We start from the raw sequence: 21,714 nt of genomic DNA, 5'->3' as shown, positions 1-21,714 counted from the left end.
GCAGGTGACCAGATCATGGTGCCCATCCATGCACTAGAACAGTACCTTAACAAGAAGAGCCACCCAGCAGCTCCATTTAAATTTTTTACCATCATTAATAAAACTATTTCACTATTCAATTATTATTTTAGTTATATATTAATGGATGCATAACACTATGTGCATAAAATTATATATGTAAAGTAACATGTACAGTAGAATTATATAATTCTACTGTACATGTTACTTTAATGTTCTGATTTAGAAGATATTAGTTCAACCATAAGTCACATTTCTCCATTTGTACAATTGTTCTTTAGTATATTCTTTCCCATTAAAGCTGCTTTTTGTCTCCAGGATACCCTTTACTAATTTTCCTAAACATTACCTTCCCCATTAATGATTATGTTCATGCAATCATGCTTTCTGAAAGTAAACTTGAGGTGAACTTGAACCCACCAGATTAACTTAAACAGTGGCAGAAAGTTGGAGGCCACAAATAGCGTGCCTACCTGGTTTCGTTTCAACACACAGCACATTGGAGAGGTTTTTGTAGAGCACTTCCAGGGCTTGATAGCTGTCCACGTAGAACACCTTTGTTGGATCCCCTGTCATGACTTCCAGTTCCTTCTTGTCAGCACCCCCCACTCCGACGCCATAAATCTTGATGCCCTTCTCCCTCACTGCCCTGGACCACACCGGAAGGGCCACTGCATCTGTGGCCTCCCCATCTGTGATCACCATCAGGATCTGAGGAACCTTTTCAGCAGCACGGCCACCGTACTGTGGTTCAAAGAAGGCCAGCGAGTACTGCAGGCCCAAGGCTGTGTAGGTATTACCGCCAGGCGGTTCCAGGGCAGCAACAGCTCCTCGAACTTCTCTCTTGGTGTAGTACTGGTTCAATGTAAAACTGGTTTTGGGTGCGTCCGAGTACAAGATAGCTCCAAACCTGGTACGGTTTTCCCCAACATCTGTGTTGTTGACCACTGATGTCATGAATTTTATCATGCTCTGGAAATCACTTGGCTGGATGCTGCTTGAACCATCCACTAGAAAGATCATGTCTGCAATCTCTGTCTTCTTGCAGTCTGTTTAAATGCATGAAAATGAATACTAAATAAGATATTTCAAGAATCATGTTGCCAATTACACAGCATATGTGCATTTTAAAACAATGCCTTTCAACATTTTTTAAAATGGCAATCTTTATTTTTTCAGTTTTGGTGGATTTAGCGACATCTGTGGTGACAGGTTGTCACAAAAGGTGTTAGCATGTTGCTGAAGGCCCAGTCTCTGGTCTCACTGTCTGCTACTAGTCGCACCCGTGGGGAATAGCATATTAATGAGCAATTGCAGAACGCAAACACATTGAATCAATATTATTACAAAAATGCCATCGTGAGAAGGTATATAAAAATATGGCATTTTTTAATATGAAAAATTAAGGATTGTCCCTATAAGCATTTAAAAATATATCTTAAAGAAGCATTTAAAAACAATACTCACCGGCCTCAGGGTGGCACAGCTTAAAGAGAATTATTTTTTCTAAATGTTGGAGGGCATCAAAGTCCCTCTCAGTGAAGACCCTTTCCTGGGACCCGCTGATCTCCAGCAACTGGGAGTTGTTGGCATTGAGAACTCCAATTGAGTAGATGATCACACCTTTGTTTCTCAGCTCTTCAGCTGGCTTGGCCACTTCATCTTGGGCCTCGCCATCAGTGATCACAATCAAGAACTGCCTAACATTCAAACGCCCTCCTTTGGGTGAGTCAAAGTACTTTGAGGCAAAGGACAGAGCAGTTCCTGTGAGAGTCCCTCCATCCAACTGCTGAATGGAGCTGATAGCCTGATCAATGCTCCCTTTATCATAGAACTTGTTCAGGGGAAATTCCTCTTGCTGTTTTATGCTAAACTGCAAGACACCAACATGGAGCTTGTCCAGACCTACTACAGACTTGTCAACTATAGACATCATAAACTGCTTCATGTGGTTGAAATCAGAGGGGCTGATGCTACTTGAACCATCAATCAAGAACAGGAGATCTCCCTCCATATCTTTGCAAACTATGAAAAAAAGAAAACATAGAGATTTAGATATTTTACCAAGGCACCCTGGAATGTTCTCTGAAACCTCCTAAAACTAGATCTAAAATAATTGGTACATAAATTAATCTTTGCTTAAATTCTGAAACCTGGTTACTGATTTAGTTTTTTTATTCAAAATCTAGTTTCACTTATCAAATCTGAAACACATAATTCTATATTCTAAGTAGTTATTGTTAAACAAAGACACCAGCATAATGCCCCCCCCCCCCCCCCCCCTTGCCCAAATAAAAAAAATCTGTGTATGGCCCTTCTTTGGAGTGTATGGATAAAAGGTACATACCCTCCTCAGAGCAGATGTCTGTGACAATTTCATCTTTGATGGGCTTCAGAGCATCAAAGTCATTGACAAAGAACTCCCTGTCTGGAGAGCCAGCAATCTCCAGCAGCTCAGCCTCGTCAGCACCCCTCACCCCAATGGCATAGATGATAACACCCTGATCACGCAGCTCTTTTGCTGGCTGCTCAACCCTGTCAGTGGACTTCCCATCAGTGATGACGATGAGAAACTCGGGCACCTTTTCGCCCCGGGTCTTGGAGGCATCCTTGAACAGTGGACCCATGAAGGTCAGTGCTCGCCCAATCTCTGTACCCCCACCCACCTGAAGGATATTTTCAACAGCTCTCTCCAACGAACTGCTGCTGGTGTGCTCTGTCAGACGAAATTCCAGTGTAGGGTAATCTGCAAATTTCACTACTCCTACCCGAACCTGGTTTGGCCCAATCCTGAACATGTGCAGAAACTCTAGGATGAACTTTTTCATGTCCTGGAAGTCACTTGGATAGATGCTCCCAGAGTGGTCAATCAAGAAGTAAAAGTCTGCTTGCTCCGTCTGAACACAGCCTGAATTATCCAGGATATAGCGTGAGAGGTGAACATAGTGAGAAGGATGGTGTTAAAGAGAGTACAGGTAGTTGCAGAAGAATGTGACAAAGTTGTGACTTACTTTGAGTAATTATTTTGACTGCTAGTATTCATTTGGTCAACTACAAATTTTTCCTAGTAATAGCATGAAAGTGGCTTTTAATAGCAAATGGAATTTAATCAAGTAGATTTTCACATTTGTGATACACAAGGACTGTAAAGGTACTGCTGCAGCTGCTTAACTGGTATACTACTATGAATTTAGAAAATCATTGCGTTACATGCTATAAACTTTATCAGTCAGTCAGTCTGTGAGTGACTGACAACCTGAGTGAGTGATAGATATTGTTCGTTCTAGGCTGCTTTTTCCAGTCACAAAAAAGCACCAGCTTTGCATTTGATTTACTTCACAGTTTATAATTTACCTGTTTTCAGATTGAAGCTTCTGACAGGAACAGCAAAGGCTCTTTGAAGGATGTTGTTACACAAAAGCTTCTGAAGGCTCTTCTCCAGTTGAGTGAGGCTGTCAGCCTTGAAGACGTGCTTCCTGGCTGGATGGGAGGCGATCTGGTTCAGTTCCTTCTGGTCAGCATCCTTCACCCCGACAGTATATACAGTGACCCCTGTGCGGCGCAGTGCCACTGCAGCTGTTCCAACATCATCCCGGGACTTCCTGCTGGTGATGACGATGGCCAGCTGCTGCACCCCCTGGTCCTTCCGGCCCCCCGCACTCTTGCTGAACATGTTTTCACGGGTAAAGTTCAAGGCAGCGCCAGTCTTAGTTCTCCCCTCTTGGTATGGCAGGATGTTAATGAACTGCAGGACATCAGCCTTCTCCTTAATGCTGTTCAGGTAGACCATTGCTTTTGGAGCACTGCTGTACAATACGATACCCACCCTCACTTTCTTGAAGCTAACATCGAGGCCATCTACAATGCGGGAGATGAAGTTGCGCACTTGCTGGAAATTAGCCTTGCTGCCAGATTGCTCCACAATGAAAACAATGTCAGCCATTCTGGCTGACCTGCAATCTGAAAAACACAGACTAAGATTAGTGGTGAACGAAAATAATTAGTATAGTTTCATATACAGATTGAGGATTTACGGCAAAGAACATCAGCAGAAGAAATTGTGACATTACGTGATGCCAATACACAATAAATGAATAAATCTTAATTCCATCATGAAGGCAGAGCAAGATCACAGAAGAGATTGACTCACATAAAATGTGGAATATAACGTAAGTTTTTATTTTCTGGAAACCAGGCCAGGGGAATGTTATCTCATCATACACATAACACATGTAAATTCAAAACATAAATTAAATAAATGACAAAATTTAACTGAATAACTGAGAGTTGAATCACCTGAAGGCCCTGTTGCCAGTCCCAAGTGGGCTTCCTTAGATTCAATGATACCTTTCACCTCCTGAGGTATCAATGCAATGCTCTGTGGTGAAGTCTGGAACACATAGGGTGATGTGGCAATGAGTTCCAGCTCCTGTCTGTTGGTTTTAGGCAGTCCAATGGAGATGACGGTCACCCCCTCAGTCTTGATCGACCGTGCGGCCCTTATCACACTGTCCTGTGACTGCCCAGCGGTGATGACCAGCAGGAACTGCGGGAAACCTTCAGCAATCCGGCTGCCAGCAGCTGCGTTGAAGAAATTGACACGAGCATGTTCCAGGGCCCGCCCTAACTGACGGTCCTTCCCAGGCCGCAGTCGGAACTGGTTCTTCAAATGAAGCAGGACTTCGTCTTTGGTCCGATACTTGTTCAGCAGGAACTCCACCTTAGTGTCAGAGCCGAACTGGGCCAAGCCGATCCGATGTGCCTCACTGCCAACATTCAACTGGTTGACTGTTCGGTTCAGGAGGATTCTCACCTTTCCCATCTCAGCTGTGCTGTCCACCAGGATGAACACATCAGCAAACCTTGGAGCTAATGTTTAAAATGAAAAGTTTACATTTTTCAGAGTGTAATAACATGCGGTAACATTTTTCAAGACAGCTGAGTCACAGCACAATTCATACTACATTCACATACAATGACTGACTATAAGGAAATAAAATAGATAATAATCTTAAAGTGCCTATCCTCAATTTTTTAGTTTTGGTGGATTTGGTGACATCTGTGGTGATTGGTTGTCACAACAGTTTGTTTTCATACTATAAATTTGAAATAAAACAAATCAGCACAGTTTGCTTGGGGGTGTAAAGTGTGAATGTTTCAAGATAATCCAGCAGAAGCATATTTTAGAGAAAGAGACGGTCAGTAATGCTGTTTGACATGGTAATTCTAAGCAACATATTAAACATAATTTTAAAGACAATGTGTCAACAGATGTGGTTACATTTGATATATTTTACAGTCAGAGACATCAACGGCAACAAATAAGGCAGCTAACGTAAGGTTACAATGTCAAACTGTCTAAGTACAATGTAAGTATGTACACTCTCCTTTACTATTCTTTTTTCCACTGTTCTGTAAAACTAAGAAAAGGAGGAGGTCAGCCGATATCTTGATTAGCGCAACATAAACTGATCAAACATCTGTAAACTAAAGTATTTTAAAATACATGGCTGAGCTATAATGCCCTAAATAGATATATAATACGGACTTGCTCTTCATTATTCAATATGCAAGTTCCTGTGTGCGTGTCATCACATTTTAATACTTTATGGGACTGTTGCACCGACGCCAACAATGGAAAACAGCATATGGAGAATCAATTACAAAATGCAGATAGATGGAATAGATATTGCTAAAAAAACATCTTTTCTACAACGGCATCTTTAATATGAAAAATGAAGGACACTTTATTTGTGTTATCTGACAGAATAGAGTTGTGCATGTAAGACAAGGTGGATGTCAATTTTCACATTACAATTATGGTATATTATAATGCAAATGGAATGGATGCTGGCTGTTTGTACAGCATGATGCTCAGAGCTTATTCATCACCACTTAATATAAAATATTTTACCTTGTATCTGGGTTTCCACGGAGGTACACACAGTCTGCAGGAAACTCTGAGTAAGCCGCTGCAGTGCCTGATAGCTATCAATGTTGATAAGGAAATGCTTGTGTGGGCTGTTGGCAATCTTCTCAAGCTCTTCTTTATCAGCATCCTTAATTCCAATGGCAAAGATGATGACACCCTGCTTCCTGAGTTCCTGAGCAGGAGCCTCAACTTCATCAGTGGAGCTCCCATCTGTGATCACCACAGCGATCTGTGGGACATTCTCACTAGCCCGGCTACCCCCAGCCTCAGTGAAGTAGGTAGACTGGAGAAACTGGAGGGCTTTTCCTGTTTGGGTGCCCCCCGTCCTGTATTTCAATTTGTCTATCTGCTCCAAGAGAACCCTTTTCTCCATTTGCTCTCCCAGGAGAAACTCCTGGTGAGGCTCACTGCTGAACTGGGCCAGTCCTATACGCACTTTGTTAATTCCCACATCGAGGCCATCCACAAAGTCATGAAGAAAAATCCTAATTTGCTGGAAATTATCAGGGCCAATGCTTGAGGAGCTATCCACAAGAAACACAATGTCTGCCATGGTGGCCTTTCTACACTCTAGAAAGAAAGAGAGAAAATCTGATGTGCAACAAGAAAATCGTTGTAACTTGGATCTATTACGGATGCATTGATAAAAAGATAAATGTAAAAAGAAAATAAAATAGGATTGTATTTATAAGTGTACATGTGTGATCACACACACAACTGCTTCAATTTCTTGATTTATGGATCATCTGTTTTAATTCAGCATGAGATTTTATGTGGCAGACAAACAAATCATAAACTATTCAATGTGCTAATGTTCTTAAAATAACAATTGAAAGATATTCATAATGACAGCTCTAGTTCTATTGTTACAGTTACTTTGGCAGAAGTTCAAAGCTGTGAATGACTGACAGTATAGTAAAATCAGTGTAAGTGGAGAGGGGAGTTACCCTGGGACACCTGGGCAATCTGACGCTTGGCTTCTTCCACTGTGGTGCAGAGCACCTGAATGACACTCTGGGAGATGCCTTGTAGAGCAGCAAAGTCAGACACACTGTAGACATGCTTATCATCTGGGTCACTGGCAATCTCTTGCAGCTCCTCCAGCACTGCATCTTTGATACCGATAGCATACAGTGTGATGCCACGTCTCTTCACCATCTCTGCTGGCTGCTTAACGTTGTCCTGGGACTGTCCGTCTGTTATGACCACTGCAAACTGTGGGACCCCCTCATTGGCCCGACTACCAAACCTCTCTGCAAAGTGCTGGGAAAGCATGAACTCCAGGCCCAGCCCGGTCTTGGTGCCACCGCCCCTGTAGGGCAGGTTCTGAATGTGCTGCAGAATCTCCTGCTTGTCTGTGTAGGCATTCAGAAGGAACTCGGTGACAGGTTCAGTGCTGTATTGAACCAGACCTATCCGAACCTGGTCCGGGCCCACGTCAAAGCTGTCTACCAATGAGACCAGGAAGGCACGTATCTGCTGGAAGTTCTCTGTGCCAATGCTCCAGGAGCCGTCCACCAGGAACACAATGTCAGCCACTGCCTCCTGGGTGCACACTGCAATACAAGACGTAACCAGTCAGCTGCAACTGAACATAAGTCAACCGCAACAGCTGTGTTACTGGCTCCATCACCAGAAGGAGTGTGGTTTAATACAGTACCTGTTTTCTGGGCACCACTGCTGTAAAGACAAGACGCCAAGATAAAAACAGCCACAGACGTCCTTATTGCCTCCATGTTGCCAGCAGTTATGAACTTGCTCTTCATGACAAACAGACACACAGTGACAGATAAAAACCAGCTGTTAATTATTTCTTCATTTTCTTCTACAAGGCTGCTGAATGTGAGCGCAAAGAATTGGAATGCAGCATTTAACAAATATTTCACCCCAACTGTGGACAGAACAGACCATTCTACAGAAAAGTAATTAACGACCATCTGGAACTGGCATTTTCAATTTTGAAAGTTTTAGACTCAATGGTGCCTGGACTACTTATGCTCTGTGTTAATTTACAGTCACATTTTCAGAAAGCTGTTACGTAAATTCTTTAATATGTTAAATATGGTAGGAATGCCATTGCTTCATGCAACAAGCAAAGTCAAATGTACTGATAAATGTAACAGGGAATAGTGCCATAAATCATTTTTGGAGTACTGATTTCCAGCAATAAGGAATTTAGAAGAATGAATACAGACTAAACAATTCCTTCCCTCATTGTTTTCTAAACCATGCTTTTATTTTCAATAGACTTAGGGGGAAACATTTGACCCCTCCTTTTGAAGCTACTTCTGTGGAAGCTGTCATGTACAGTTTGGCTGCAGTTTTAGAGTATGAGAGCCAGACAGGAACCCTGGACCACATGATATACTGTAGATTTTGGCAGGAAGCAAAAGGCATGCTATGTAGACCTCTGAATAGTTTAGCATATTTCCCATGGCCAAACAAACCACAAATGTTTGATGTTGCCTTTAGAATACACATACACATTGTTCCTGATCTGATGTGATATCAAGACTGACCTTAACAAAATTTTACAAAAGTCAAGTGAGACACTATTTTCTCCTTGTTGCTTTACAGTCATTTAAAAATATGTCTTTTAAAAAGACTCCATGTAATGCATTTTAAATCATTACAAATGTCTGCTGGGGCTGGGGTGAAAGCCAGGTGCAGTGTAAAATTAGCACAAAAGAAAGACAGACTAAAGCTGTTCAATACTGAAAAACAGAGCAAAGCATTCAAGCCTCCGGTGATTCTGAAAAGAAGCCCTGCTGTTTTTGACACAAACACCAGCCAGTCAGTTATCTCAAAGCCGCCTGTAGTTTACTGTACAGTGGCAAACATGCTGGCCAGTTGAAAGTACTGCTAACACCAGCAGCCATGTGTTGGATCTCATCACTTTTATAAAAAATGACACCATAGACCAACATGGTAACAGCAGCAGTGCAAGCATGTAGGGATGCTGCTTAGGGCAGGGGCTGAATCATTTAAGGAAAATATATTGTACATTTGAAAAACTGTAAAACTCCTTCATTGGTTTTGCCATTTAACACAAGCATCAGTTTACCAAGCCATTTTAACTATCCATCCATGGACATATTTCTATCAGGCTAATGCAGTTAGTTTAACAACAACCAGTGTGGTTTTCCTCCATATTAAAAAACATAATTATATTGAACCTACTTAAAGGCATACAATACAGCATCTTCCACTTGAAAACATTGTAAAATAACTATGCTAAGGCATATCTATGGTCCACTGTAAAACTCAATCTTTATGCACTTTTGCCAAATTCGTGCACCTTTTACCTGTATTTGTTATTCTGAAATGTGTTCGGGACATTTATGGGTGTGGTGCTCTTTTCTGTGTGTGTGTGTGTGTGTGTGTGCAAGGCATGGAGGGGTGTGGCAACAGAACCTGAGGTCTGAATTCAGATTCCAGTGAAGTGTTGCTAGTTAGCTGCTGCAATGGCAGATGCTAAGAAGCCTAGATACAGCAAAGCAAAAAGAAAGCCAACAGGGCTCATTCAAAAACTGCAGTAAACCTTGGAATCGCTTTTGCTTGGTGGCATCACCCAGGGGATGAAAAGTGACACGCAGTTGGCCTATTTTCTGTTGGACCTGTAAGTAATGTTACTTTTAGCTAGTTACATCTAGGCAGCAGATGCCTGAGGTTGAGTAGCTTTTGTATCATATTCTCTTCTCCCATCAAGATGGCCTCCCTGCCATGAGCACTGCTGTTACTGTTTATGCTTGTAACTTAGCTGGCTCAGTAATTCTGCATTTATTTCAATCAGGGGAGCTGAATTCATGCATGCTATCTATCAGAGTGTAGCCTACTTCACTAACAAAGCTACCAAAGTTTCTAATCAATGGCTTAGTAAACATTCTATTAATAAGTTGTAGTACTTCCAATGGATTATAGAAAATGATGCTGAATGAATAAACTTTCAACACATTATTTCCAACTCTATACTTCAGAGGTATAACAATGTAATATTAGATTACATTACATTTCATTTGGCAGATGCTTTTATCCCAAGCGACGCATGATAACTGCATACTGAAGGTCGCTGGAGCAAGAACAGAACACAGGTCAGATAAGGTCCATGGCCATGAACATACACATATTTTATGTTACAATTGTGAAAATGAAGAAGTTAATATTTGAATTTGCTACGAATAACTTCATGAAAAAGTAATTCACTTTATAAGTGTATTAGCTAGCTATGATAGACCTATGGCCTGCTATCGTTACTTATTTCCGAATAAGTATAAGTACCATATAATCACATAAGTATCACATAATTTAGGACATTTACGTGGCCATACCACGGATGAATGGACACGATTAAATGTAACAAAGTTCTCAACAGCAGAAGATTGGCCACATTTTAAGTCAATCAAGCATACCTGTCTGTCAGGCAGAAGCAGTAGGCAATGAGATGAAAACGGGAAGGTTTAGGCATTTTTTTAATGACATGGCGATCTACCAGCATGGCCTCTGCGATCAACATATTGGGCACCCTTGACATACAGTACACTTATTTGTCATTAATGGTGAAGAAAAAATGATAGAATCCATGCGTATGTGTTTCTGTCATCTAGAATGTGTATTACCATGCATGTATGTGTATGCATGTCTCTTGTAGCCTACATTTATATATGAAGTACTATTATCACTAATGCATAACACAGTATGATGAAAAACACGTTTTCAACGTACAAAAATGCCAAGTTACTCACACATACAAAGCACTGTCTATAAGTCATTACTTCAAATCTAGGCCTACCATTAAAAGTACTGATATCAAAATTGTGCCAAGTTACATGGAACAATATTGTCTATCTTAGCTCACACAAATTAAACAAGCTGTATTCCAAAGCAATGCTACCCAATGTTTCCAATATTATTTCAAGTAATTTGGCCCTGTGTTTTTTAAATCATACCATCTGAAGACAATGTTGTCATTCAAACTTCATGTTACATCAAAGTGTCTAATAACAAAAATTGCCTCATGCAATGCATTTAAATGAATGTATGAAACTTGAAAGATGTTACACATCTACCTCCTGTGCCACTTTCTTGTTACATGTACCTCCATCCAGCACTTAAATTGTACTTTGTATCATTATCTTGTTGTTGTAGCTTGTTATGCATCCTAGTTTGACTTAGCATAGGCTAGGTCAGAGAGTAGTGTTTACTGTGTGAACTGGACTTAATGTGTTCATGGCTATGAATAACTGTTACAAAATGAGAATTGTACCTTATCGGACCTGTGTTTTGTAGTTGTTCCAATGACCTTCAGTATGCACTTATTGTGCGTCACTTTGGATAAAAGCATCTGCAAAATAAATAATATAATGTAATTTACAGCTTGTCAAAATTTTGGGATCACAGTTGTGGTTGGAATGAAAACCAGCATACACAGGGGGGACCCAGAACTGAACTTTAGAACCACTGTGGTGCTTCTACCTGCACAGGGAGTAGCGGCAGTTGTACCTATCAGTGTGACTGGGCGAATTCTATAAACCTAGTCTCCTAAGATTTAAACAACAGTAAATGGGATATCTTCTAAGAGGAGAAAGCAGACATGTTCACTGTAAAATGTCCTTCTTTTCAACTGAATGCCAGTAAAATATCCAGGTCAATGCTATGAAGCCTGTTCACCGTAATTTATCTTTTAATGCTAAACACATGTCCAGGAATTGTGACCATCGGGCTGACCTGAAAATGCAGTCAATCGTTAGCTGTACATGAGGTCATTCATCTCACGACATACCAAGAAATGAGTGCAGTAAAGCTGCAACCAGCTGTTTTCAAATACCTATTTTATGCAGCCCTGTAAAAAATTGAGACCACTCCATATTTTTTGAAGAAGAATCAGGGTTACTCCACCCTTCCTAAGCGAAGACACTGTTATGTTTATTATTTATTTATGGATAGGAACTTGTTTAGCTAGCATAATTCAATGTATGACAATACTGCATTTTTAGTATTTTGACCAGTTGTCATTTTTGGCAAATAAATGTTCTGAATGACAGTAGCTTTGTTTGAAATTAAAATTAAATGTGTAGTTCTCATGAAAGCATATCAAAGGTTAGTTTTACGCAGACACATAGCCACAAACCGCGAATCTGAAGTAGGCTCAGTTTTTTATACTTCAGCTGTTAGCTTGACAATTGAATGAGAGATGATACACTTCAGATCTGTAACATTGATTTAACACTTCGGTCTTTAAAGTTGTTACTTTTATAATTCAGGATATCAATTCAGAGGACTGGTCAAATTAGCATGCAAGGTGCTTCTGCTTTTTTGAGTAATTTGATGCTTAAACCAACCAACTTAACCCAACCAACAAACTATATTAGCTGGGTCACATTTTCTGGAATGATTGCATTTAAACCAATCCCTGTGATTTCTTTTTGTTGTATAATAAAGGGAAATTGTGTTGATGCAAGAAATCTAATCGACTAATATCTCATTGTATAGCTACCTATGGCTCCTCGTTGTGTGTAAACCTATAGACAGCGGTGTCTAATGAAGGGGCTTACAGTACTGTACGTATAACTGCGCACCCACACACATCCCCTTTTTGTCATTTCCATCAAAGATCACTAACTCTCCACCAGAGTTTTTTTTTTTGGATCAGCATTATGCTTATAGACCGTGAGAATAGGGGTGGCAGTGTAGTATAATGGTTACAGAACTAGATTTGTAATTCAAAAGGATATGGGATCAATTGTTGATTGGTTGTGGGAGCCCATCCTGGCATTCACTGGGCGAGATGCACGAACACCCGCTACAGAGATCGCCAATCCATCAGAGGGCACACACACCACTTACTCACATACACAATTTAGAGTCTGCAATTAGCCTACCTGCATGTCTTTGGACTGTGGGAGGACACCAGAGTACCCGGAGGAAACCCACATGGAGACGAGAAGAACTCCACACAGAAAGGCCCTTCTTGCTGTGAGGCGACAGTGCTACCCACTGCACCACCACGCTGCCCTTCTTTGAATGTCCATGTCTCCAATTAACATGCAACAGCATAAACCATCCTGCATTTCACTGAGATAAGGTCTATGGTCATTTCTAAATGTGCAACTCTTGTGCATCCTATTGGTGTGGTCAAATTGTTAAACTTGTAAGGGCTGCTCAACCTTTTCTATCCAAATAACTAACATGCAAAGCACTGGATATGCTCATTTTGACAAATTCATGCCAGTAAAGCCAGGGCTGCATGTTGTTCCCCTCTCTATTTTAAACAGAAAGGGTTTCTATTTGTTTCTTACAAGTTTGAGTTATTGCTTGGCGGGTTGTGCTGATGTATGAGTCCCATGTAATATAAACCTCAGTATTTAATTGTCAACCCACAGTACTTTGAATTGTGCTTGGCCAACTAGAAACAATTTTGTGAACATCATTTTTTTGTTCATTAAAAGGAAAAAAAACCACTCAGGATGATTGATTACCATTATCGCAGTTCATCTGTTTGTCACCAAAAGGAACCCCAGGACCACATTAAATGGATAGAAATTAAATGTAGCTACAGCTGTAAAATCTGGACATTACTGGCATGTCTCCATCAAACAGCTACAGCTACAAACTACGATTTTTATTTTTGCAGTCTGCTGAACAAAGATTTATTTTACAGTAACAAATAAAGATTTGCTTTGTTACATTTTTGAATTTGTTCATTGATTTCATATATGATAACAGATCATTACATCCATTGTCCAGACTGACACGTCTAAGCATGTTCTAGTTTTGAGAAGACACAAATGTTATCTATTTTGGCAAAACTCATAATTGCACTGATAAGAAAAATGAAAAAACACTTCTAACAATGTTCATATGACTCATGATGGAACCTGGGTTGTGAGTGCAGCCCAATTGGACCTCACTGGCAGGACAATACAGTAAATGTGCATTGTATCATACACAATAACAACAACACTCCAAGTGATAACAGTTCACACACTTTGCTGTATTGTACTGAATTAGAATTAGGTTTACCTAGCAGATGCACTATTTATATGATGATATATTTACTGTATTGTATCATGGCAACAACCTTTATATTTACTGTAAAATTGCAGCATGTTTTGGGACCCCTCGAAAAGAAAACTAAAACTTCAAAAAAGGAGAAAAAATAAGCAATTTTTACACAATTTTATACACTTGAATATGTAACATGACCTCATGAGGCCAGAACATATGTACCATATTTTGATGGTTGTGTTTTTAAATTTATCGCACCAGTCTGAAATCAATGCTCAATAAGACCTATTCATATGAGGCCTGTGTGAATCATTTTGATAGAAAAAGTCAGTTTTGAGAAGCGAGAACATGGTTTTGAATGCATGAATGCATTTTGCAAGAGATTTGTGTAGTTTTGGCAAAAGGTTAACTGTTGCTGTGCTTTGTGTGTAGAGTTTTGAGAAATTGAGCTATAGTTTTTGGAAACGCGTTTAAAAAACTGTAACAATCAATCAGGACAGCTCTCTGCTTTGTCTGCCTGCCTGTCAAACCAGTTACATGTTCACACAGTGCTGCCACAGCAGACAGGGTGAGCAGGGCTACACAGATAATAGCAGAGCAAAGGTTACTGCAGAGATGGCTAGTTCTAAAGATAGACCACCAAAAGAAGAAAACCACCTATATTACATTGTCCTCTTACATTATAAAAGCTTCAGAACTATATTTTACACTGAATTTCACATTGAGACCTACAGATGATGAAAGCCAAGACATGAAGTAGTTGCTACGTGTGACTGGTGATAAACAGCAGTAGATATGGTCTTACGCAGTAGTCAAAAGCAACTCCAGTGCTGGCTTATCATCTTATTTTTAAAACCTGTAAAACTATATTTGACACTGAATTTTACATAAAGACAAACAAACCATGAAAAGCAAAACATTTCTCAAGTAAAATCATGATTGTGTGACTGGTGACAATAAGCTGGCTAAAGTTAGCTAGCATCAAAATGATGCAAAACTCTGGTGCTGTCATCTTACATTTAAAAGCCAAGATACTGGCTTTTAAGATATTAAAGATTAAACCCTAAAATGAACATTTTTGACATAAACATCAATTTTACGATTTATTTGAAATATAAAATATAAATATATGCCATAGTGACTTATTATAGAACGTGACACACATCCTCTCTCTCCAGTACTCAGATGTCAAACAGCACCTGTGCATGTGTTTGGAGGGAGCATCTTTGGAAGAAAAGCTGAAAGGAGGTCAAAGAATATTTTTCCCACGACGCGCAGGAACTGCCGCCATGGGGTATGCGTGGCAAGTTGTGGTCACTCACTCACTCACTCACTCACACACTCACTCACAGATGATCTGAGAGGGACATGTAGTATGACACATGCGCATGTGGTGCTTCGTTTAGTAGGAGTAGGCGAAACGGGACGCATGCGCAGGTGGTGATTCATTTAGTAGGAGTAGGCAAAATGCAAACATGTTAGGGTTAGCTAAAGTAACATTAGGCAATAAAGCTGTGCTTAAAAAAATTTTGTGCTGTTCGAAGTGGTGATTTTGGGAGATGCAGACAGATGAAGGCATTGCGCCTAGGCATTGCGCCTAGGTTAACATAACTATGTTAACCTAGTTAGAGCATACGGATCGCCTACTTTCGTTAACCTAGTTCGCGCGTACGTATTCTCTCCTGCACGCATGAGTAGGACCTTAAGGACACACAGCTACAACCACCGATACAGATGTATGGATACACGGAGGACAACAAATAACGTTACAGAGGTGAGCACATGCCATAGCTACCTAGCTATATAGTTAGTACAGTTGGCCGTGGGTCTGGACGGTTTCGTGCTTGTTTTTCTAAATCTAGCTCTCTCTTGCTCACTTATCCAAACTTGCAAGGGCACCTTCAATAGGAAACACAAACAGGAACTTAATTTACCAGCATGACACCGGATGGTCATTTTTGGTTTTGCTGGTTTTGTTGTTTCTGTGTGGCTCACATCACACTCTACACGCACAACACCTGCGTCGATATATGGACCCAAGGCCTTATTCTCCCTCCCATAGAAACCGCTGTATATCCAGAGCTGTCAAATAACGTACACACCAAGGCTCGGTCTGGGAAGGCTATTCAGTGCTGTCAAGTGCTGCAGACAGTGCTTCTAAACAGCTCTGAGTAATGGCACATTTCCTGAATGTCTAACCTAGACAAATAAAATGAACAGGAAACCAAAGTTACCACCAATATCAACAGATTCTGGACTCCTTGGTTATCAAGGCAAGAGTGGGGGATTAGCAGCATTCTCCCTTCCTCTTGGTGTGTGTGGTCTGACCCTTTAGCGGGACTTTAAAAGAGATGACCAATACACAGGGAATATGCAGTCGCTCAGCTGTCCTCAGAATAAAGCTTGTCTTGTTTATAAGTGAGGACACACTTCATTCAGTTTCCACTCGCATCGCAACACGCTCACACATTCTTTGGATTTGAAATGATCCTACTTATGCAGCTACATGTGAAAGATATCCATTCTGAATATCAGCATGCTCATACTGAAGCTTTTCTCAAATTTATTGAAAAGTTCTGTTACGTACAAAAAACTTCAAAACCTAATAAATTAGGAACAACATTTGGGACACATTAGCTAAGAACTCATACGGAACAGTTTGTGCAGGTCATATTTTTATGACAAATAACCAAAAATCTATAAAACTAAGCCAACCTTCTACATTCTCACTCAGTGTCAAACTTGTAGATACTATAGGCTAAACACTATAAGCACACAAGTTGCAATACATTAAAATTCATGGAAACCACAAGCAAAACAACTGCTAATTTCTACTCTCTGGGGCATGCTAAAAATACTATTGTCATGAATAACCATACATACAAACATACAAAATACATTAATTGACCTTAAGGGCTATAAATCCACCATACATACAATAACCTATTTACATTCTACAGGACTTTTGAGGTTGGGGATTTGAATGAAGCAGAATGTAATGTTATTGTGATTCCCAATTGTATTAAATTCTTTATAAATTCATCTTTATTAATAATCACATAACATGCAAACTGCATATATTACTACAGGCACAAAAATGCTAAGCCACCCATCTGCAGGGACATGGTGGTACAATAGCAGAGAACTTAAAATTTAAGAATTGACAAAGGTCTGTGCCATACATTCCTAAAATTTGTTTTGATTTACAATAAAATACTACAGCCTTGTATTGAGGAAAGGGGGCAACATAACCTTCATATATCACAGTACACAAATATTTAATCTTTACCCTGGATGCACTAAATCTATGCTTATAAATTTGAGACACCAAATTAAACACCAAAAATACATTTCATTATTGAATTATAGCGGAACACAAGGGGATTTTGAATCCAGATCAGTATTAAATTAACAGCGTGTTCAAGAAACATTCATTAAAACAATGTTTATGAAAATCTAAAACATAGAGCAACACACTAGGGCCAGGGCTAGAAAACTCAACCATAAGGTATGTGTAAACTAAGGACAGCTGGAATATGCTGAACAAAACCCCAGTGTAAACTGCTTTTTTTTTTATTTCTCACCACAAATTGTTTAACACAACATGAACTAGGCAGGAAAAAGGCAGTAAAAATACATAGAGTGGTCTCATTCTTCTACTAATATACTCTTCAGATTCATACAGAAAGTCAAATCATTAATACATTACAGCAATTCTATAATAAATTATGGTTGTTTTGCTATTTCTTGACATGTCTAGTTCATTTGAACTTATTTTCTTTCTATTTATTCAATTAAAAGGAAATTGTATTTGTTCATTATTTCACATCGATTTGGAATGTTTGGTAACAACTGTAGAGCCAATCGATTGCTGCTACATCCTGTGCCATTTCAGCAGACTGACAGCTACCATGTAAAAATCTGCAAAAACTGGTAATACCCAATGGTATTTTTCTGCACTGAAAGTAGCCTAAATAAAATCAACCCCAATAAAAGTGACTAGTCGGGCACATCATGGACCAGGGATAATCAAATAGGGCTCTCAAGGGCAGTAGTACTGCTGTTTTCTACCTTATACAGCAGTTATTCGATGATGAGTGCATGTGATTGGCCTGAGATTAAATTCATCTGGCACCCCAGGGCTCAATCAGTCTTTTTTCAGAGGAGAAGTAGGAAAATCAGCAATACAACAGGCAGGATTCATACACTTTTTCACCAATGATGTTCAATGACTTTTCCATGACTTCTCCACAACCTTTAACTGAATTTCCATGACCAAAACAAATGACTTTATCTCAGCGGGACGATTTAATATGATTTATTGTAACACTAAGTAAAATTAGGTCTGCATCCGAAACATATGGTGCCTCTCTAAAACAAATAAACACCAGACAGACACACTTAGATACATTCTCTCATATTTTAATTCGAATAGTTTAACATTTTTGTCAATGTCTCAAACAGGGCTCGAAATTGCCACCATTTTGGTCGCATATGCTCCCGAAATTTAATCTGTGCGACCTCGAAATATAATTGGGAGCATATTTATTAGCGTTATCGAAAGCTGAAAACTTGAAGTGAACATTTTTTTTCGAAACGTTAACGTAATGTTTTGTGTAGCGACCCGGTTGAAACAGCTAATTTCTCCGATGCAGTTTACTGGCGGTTGATTTAATTAGCGGTATTAATGTGACGAGAAGCGCCTTGTAGTTTGAATGCATAACATGCAATTCCTTGAAGAGTCGACACATTTTAGGCGTGACAGTTTAACTGTTACTTGTAAACCGTACTGTTATATTGTCGTTTTTTATCAATAAAAAAACTATTGCATATATTGTTGGTGCTCCTTACATTTTGGTGGGTGCTCCTAACTTTTTGAAGTTGGGAGCACCAGTGCTACCAAGTTAAAAAGTTAATTTCGAGCCCCCTATTATTGAAGCTGCACTTCCCTGGCATATTGTCGGCACAGTAGGGCCTACGTTTACTAACTGCTACATTAGCATAAGCGTGCCTGTTGGGCGTGCCTGTAAACAGACTGAGCCAGACCGAAAGAACTTCTCACACCACCAAAAAGGTTACGTGCCAATTTACGTTTTATTACTATACATACTATTTTTATGATTGGATTAATTAGTAATTATATTTTATGCAACTTTAGCTATATTTCCATTACTTTTCCAAAACTTTTCAAAAAATATTATTTTCCATAACTTTTCCAGGGCCTGGAAATTGCATTTTAAATTTCAATGACTTTTCCAGGTTTTTCATGACCGTACGAACCTTTAACAGGCCTCAAGGGCTAGATTTGTGTATCACTGTCATGGACTGAAACAAAAGTGTGCATGTGCATGTACTCACGTACTCATGCATACTGTTGAAAACTATGCGCCCTCACCCCTGTTTTTCCGCTGTTTTTTTTTTTTTTTTGTTGTTGTTGTTTGTTTGTTTTGTTTTGTTTTTTGCTATTTAGTTGCTTATTGCTACACTATACTATACTTTTGTATTCGTTTTTTTTTTTTTTTTAATGTCAGTGACATACAACCGACTCTCGTTTCGCTGCATGAGCTGGCCCTTCCCCCTCCCTCTCATTGCTGGCATATGTAAAGCAAATCAGGGAGGACAGTGCCTGAAGGTGAGGATACAAAGCACAGTATGTGCGACCGTATCTGTGCCAGGTAACAAAATATTTAAAGTTTTTAAAAAACGGTAAATTTAACAAATAATAAAAAAGTCTCCTCTGCCCTAACCAAGACTGCAAAGATATCAACGTTATTTGGATTAAGGCTAGCTAGCACTTAGCAAGCATCCGCTTTCACCCAGCTAACTAAGATTAAACTTTCACTTTTGACAGAGATAAGTATAAAAAAAATATCCTTTAAAAAGAGAAATCTAGAAGACCAGGAGGGAGAAACTGCACCACAGATAGGTTGCCTCGACATTACTGTTATAGTAACAGTAATGGTTAACTTACTTTAATTAAAATGGATGAAAATCATTGTGTTATAAATAGTGCAGTTTATGCTCTATTCATAAACACAATAGAGCATTTTATATATCAGGCACCAGTGACTTTAAAGGCCTTAACTTATGTTTAGAATTTGTATGTGATTATATTATTCTCCTTATAATAATAGAATTACATGCAACTCATTCTGATAGCAACTGGCACCATTACTGCAAAAATAGTTTTAGTTTGGGTTCCTTTAGCATTCTGTTCATTCTCTCTGTCACTGGTACAAATTGACATGAGAAGTGCCATACAGATTTCATTTTCATCTGGAGACACGGTCAAAGCAAAAATTAATTAATTAATACAATTGCTAACACAATATAAATGAATAAATAAAGTGCCCTAACACAAAATATTAACTGTCTCGGCAGCAAAATTTAACCTCCTCTTAAAAGTTACAATAGTTCCCAGTGAGTGTATAAGCAGGGGAATATGTTAGCGTATGCGAATTGACAGAACCACCAGTCCTCAAGAGAAGTCTTTCATCTATATTCTAACAAAATGTAATTTCAAAAGCCCAAGGAAGTTTTCACAATATCCCTACAAAGCTTTCCTCAATACCTATTTAAACCGGGCATGCCTAATTCTGTAAACTGCTTCCAACTCATTTGCAACTAATAAGAGATTTCCAGAAACAGTATAGAAGAGATTCAATAGATGTTGTCCAACTTTCTGCATAATTTTCAAGATTCCATTCATAGAGATGTGTACTGTAACTGATAGTTCCAAAGTCAAAAACATAATAAACAACTGCTAGCCAATACAAAAAACCTAATTTCATATAATTTCATAATCATCCTTACAATGGTTAACTTACTATTGAATGCTTTGCACCAATTAGGATTAGATATACCATGTGCTGAAGGACCACAGCAATACAATGCCTCTCAGACACATTGACATCCAACGGCAAATCTCTGTCAACTTTTCACTCTGATGACAAATCCCATGCCAGCATTCTTCATATTTACTGTGGTTTTTGAGGGGAAGCATTCAAGAGACTGTACTAGGAACAATGAGTGACAGTTCTAAACATAAAAACGTAACGATTTACAATAGATAGCAGTTAATAACTCGAAAATAATCGTGTGCAACGCATCTCCTAACTTCCATTTTTCTTCTCAAACAGACTATATATCCATACATAAAGCTTCGAATGGACATGCACGGAACCACTAAAACAAAGGTAAATGTGTTGTTCTCTATAAGGTTGTGCATACTTATGATAGAATTAGAACGATATTGTTTCAAACTGCAAAAAAGCGGCGTGCGTAAATTGTTAATACTTACGTTATGCTGGCGGGCGCTTGAAGGACTCTTCATAGAGATCAGACGCCGAATCTTCTGTTGCAGCTGCCCTGCCACTCCTCCATCCCACGCCCCAAACACGGTGCAAGTTTACAAAATGATCTGATGTTGGAGAGGGGTGGGGTTAAAGCCGTTTTCACTGGAATGTCGAACAATGTTAGGCTACCTCTACCAATTACTATAAGCAATTTCTAAGTTAAAATCGAAAAGCAACCTGTTTTTTTCTTATATTAAACCAACGGTTTATGACAACATTGTTGTTTCTAATATTATCATTTTGCTTACTGATTATTTCTTACTGATTTCTTACTGATTATTTTACAGGGACAGACTGATTATTTCTTACTGATTATTTCTTACTGATTATTTCTTACTGATTTCTTACTGATTATTTTACAGGGACAGACTTATTCAGTCTATCCTTGTAAAATCCCCCCAAATA

The 21,714-nt window shown here is 39.2% G+C and overlaps 1 protein-coding gene across 3 annotated transcripts in view; it reads right to left on the bottom strand.

Annotated features, from left to right (window-relative positions):
* The window catches only part of LOC118234892 (collagen alpha-6(VI) chain-like), a 50,723-nt gene extending 29,394 nt beyond the window's left edge, over positions 1–21,329 (bottom strand). For all 3 annotated transcript variants that reach the window (XM_035431781.1, XM_035431858.1, XM_035431948.1), the window contains exons 1-9: positions 21,255–21,329; positions 7,611–7,710; positions 6,898–7,506; positions 5,933–6,520; positions 4,315–4,887; positions 3,373–3,978; positions 2,366–2,926; positions 1,486–2,043; positions 492–1,067 (exon numbers count right to left, since the gene is read on the bottom strand). In XM_035431781.1, the coding sequence (XP_035287672.1) occupies positions 492–1,067; positions 1,486–2,043; positions 2,366–2,926; positions 3,373–3,978; positions 4,315–4,887; positions 5,933–6,520; positions 6,898–7,506; positions 7,611–7,710; positions 21,255–21,287 (4,204 nt within the window). In that variant the 5' untranslated portion in view covers positions 21,288–21,329. The remainder of the gene's footprint in view (positions 1–491; positions 1,068–1,485; positions 2,044–2,365; positions 2,927–3,372; positions 3,979–4,314; positions 4,888–5,932; positions 6,521–6,897; positions 7,507–7,610; positions 7,711–21,254) is intronic.
* Between the last annotated feature and the right edge of the window lie 385 nt (positions 21,330–21,714).

Source organism: Anguilla anguilla, chromosome 1 (genome assembly GCF_013347855.1).
Source record: "Anguilla anguilla isolate fAngAng1 chromosome 1, fAngAng1.pri, whole genome shotgun sequence".
NCBI lineage: Eukaryota > Metazoa > Chordata > Actinopteri > Anguilliformes > Anguillidae > Anguilla > Anguilla anguilla.
The sequence above is the reverse complement of the archived record's forward strand: the minus strand, read 5'-3'. Positions and strand labels throughout refer to the sequence as shown.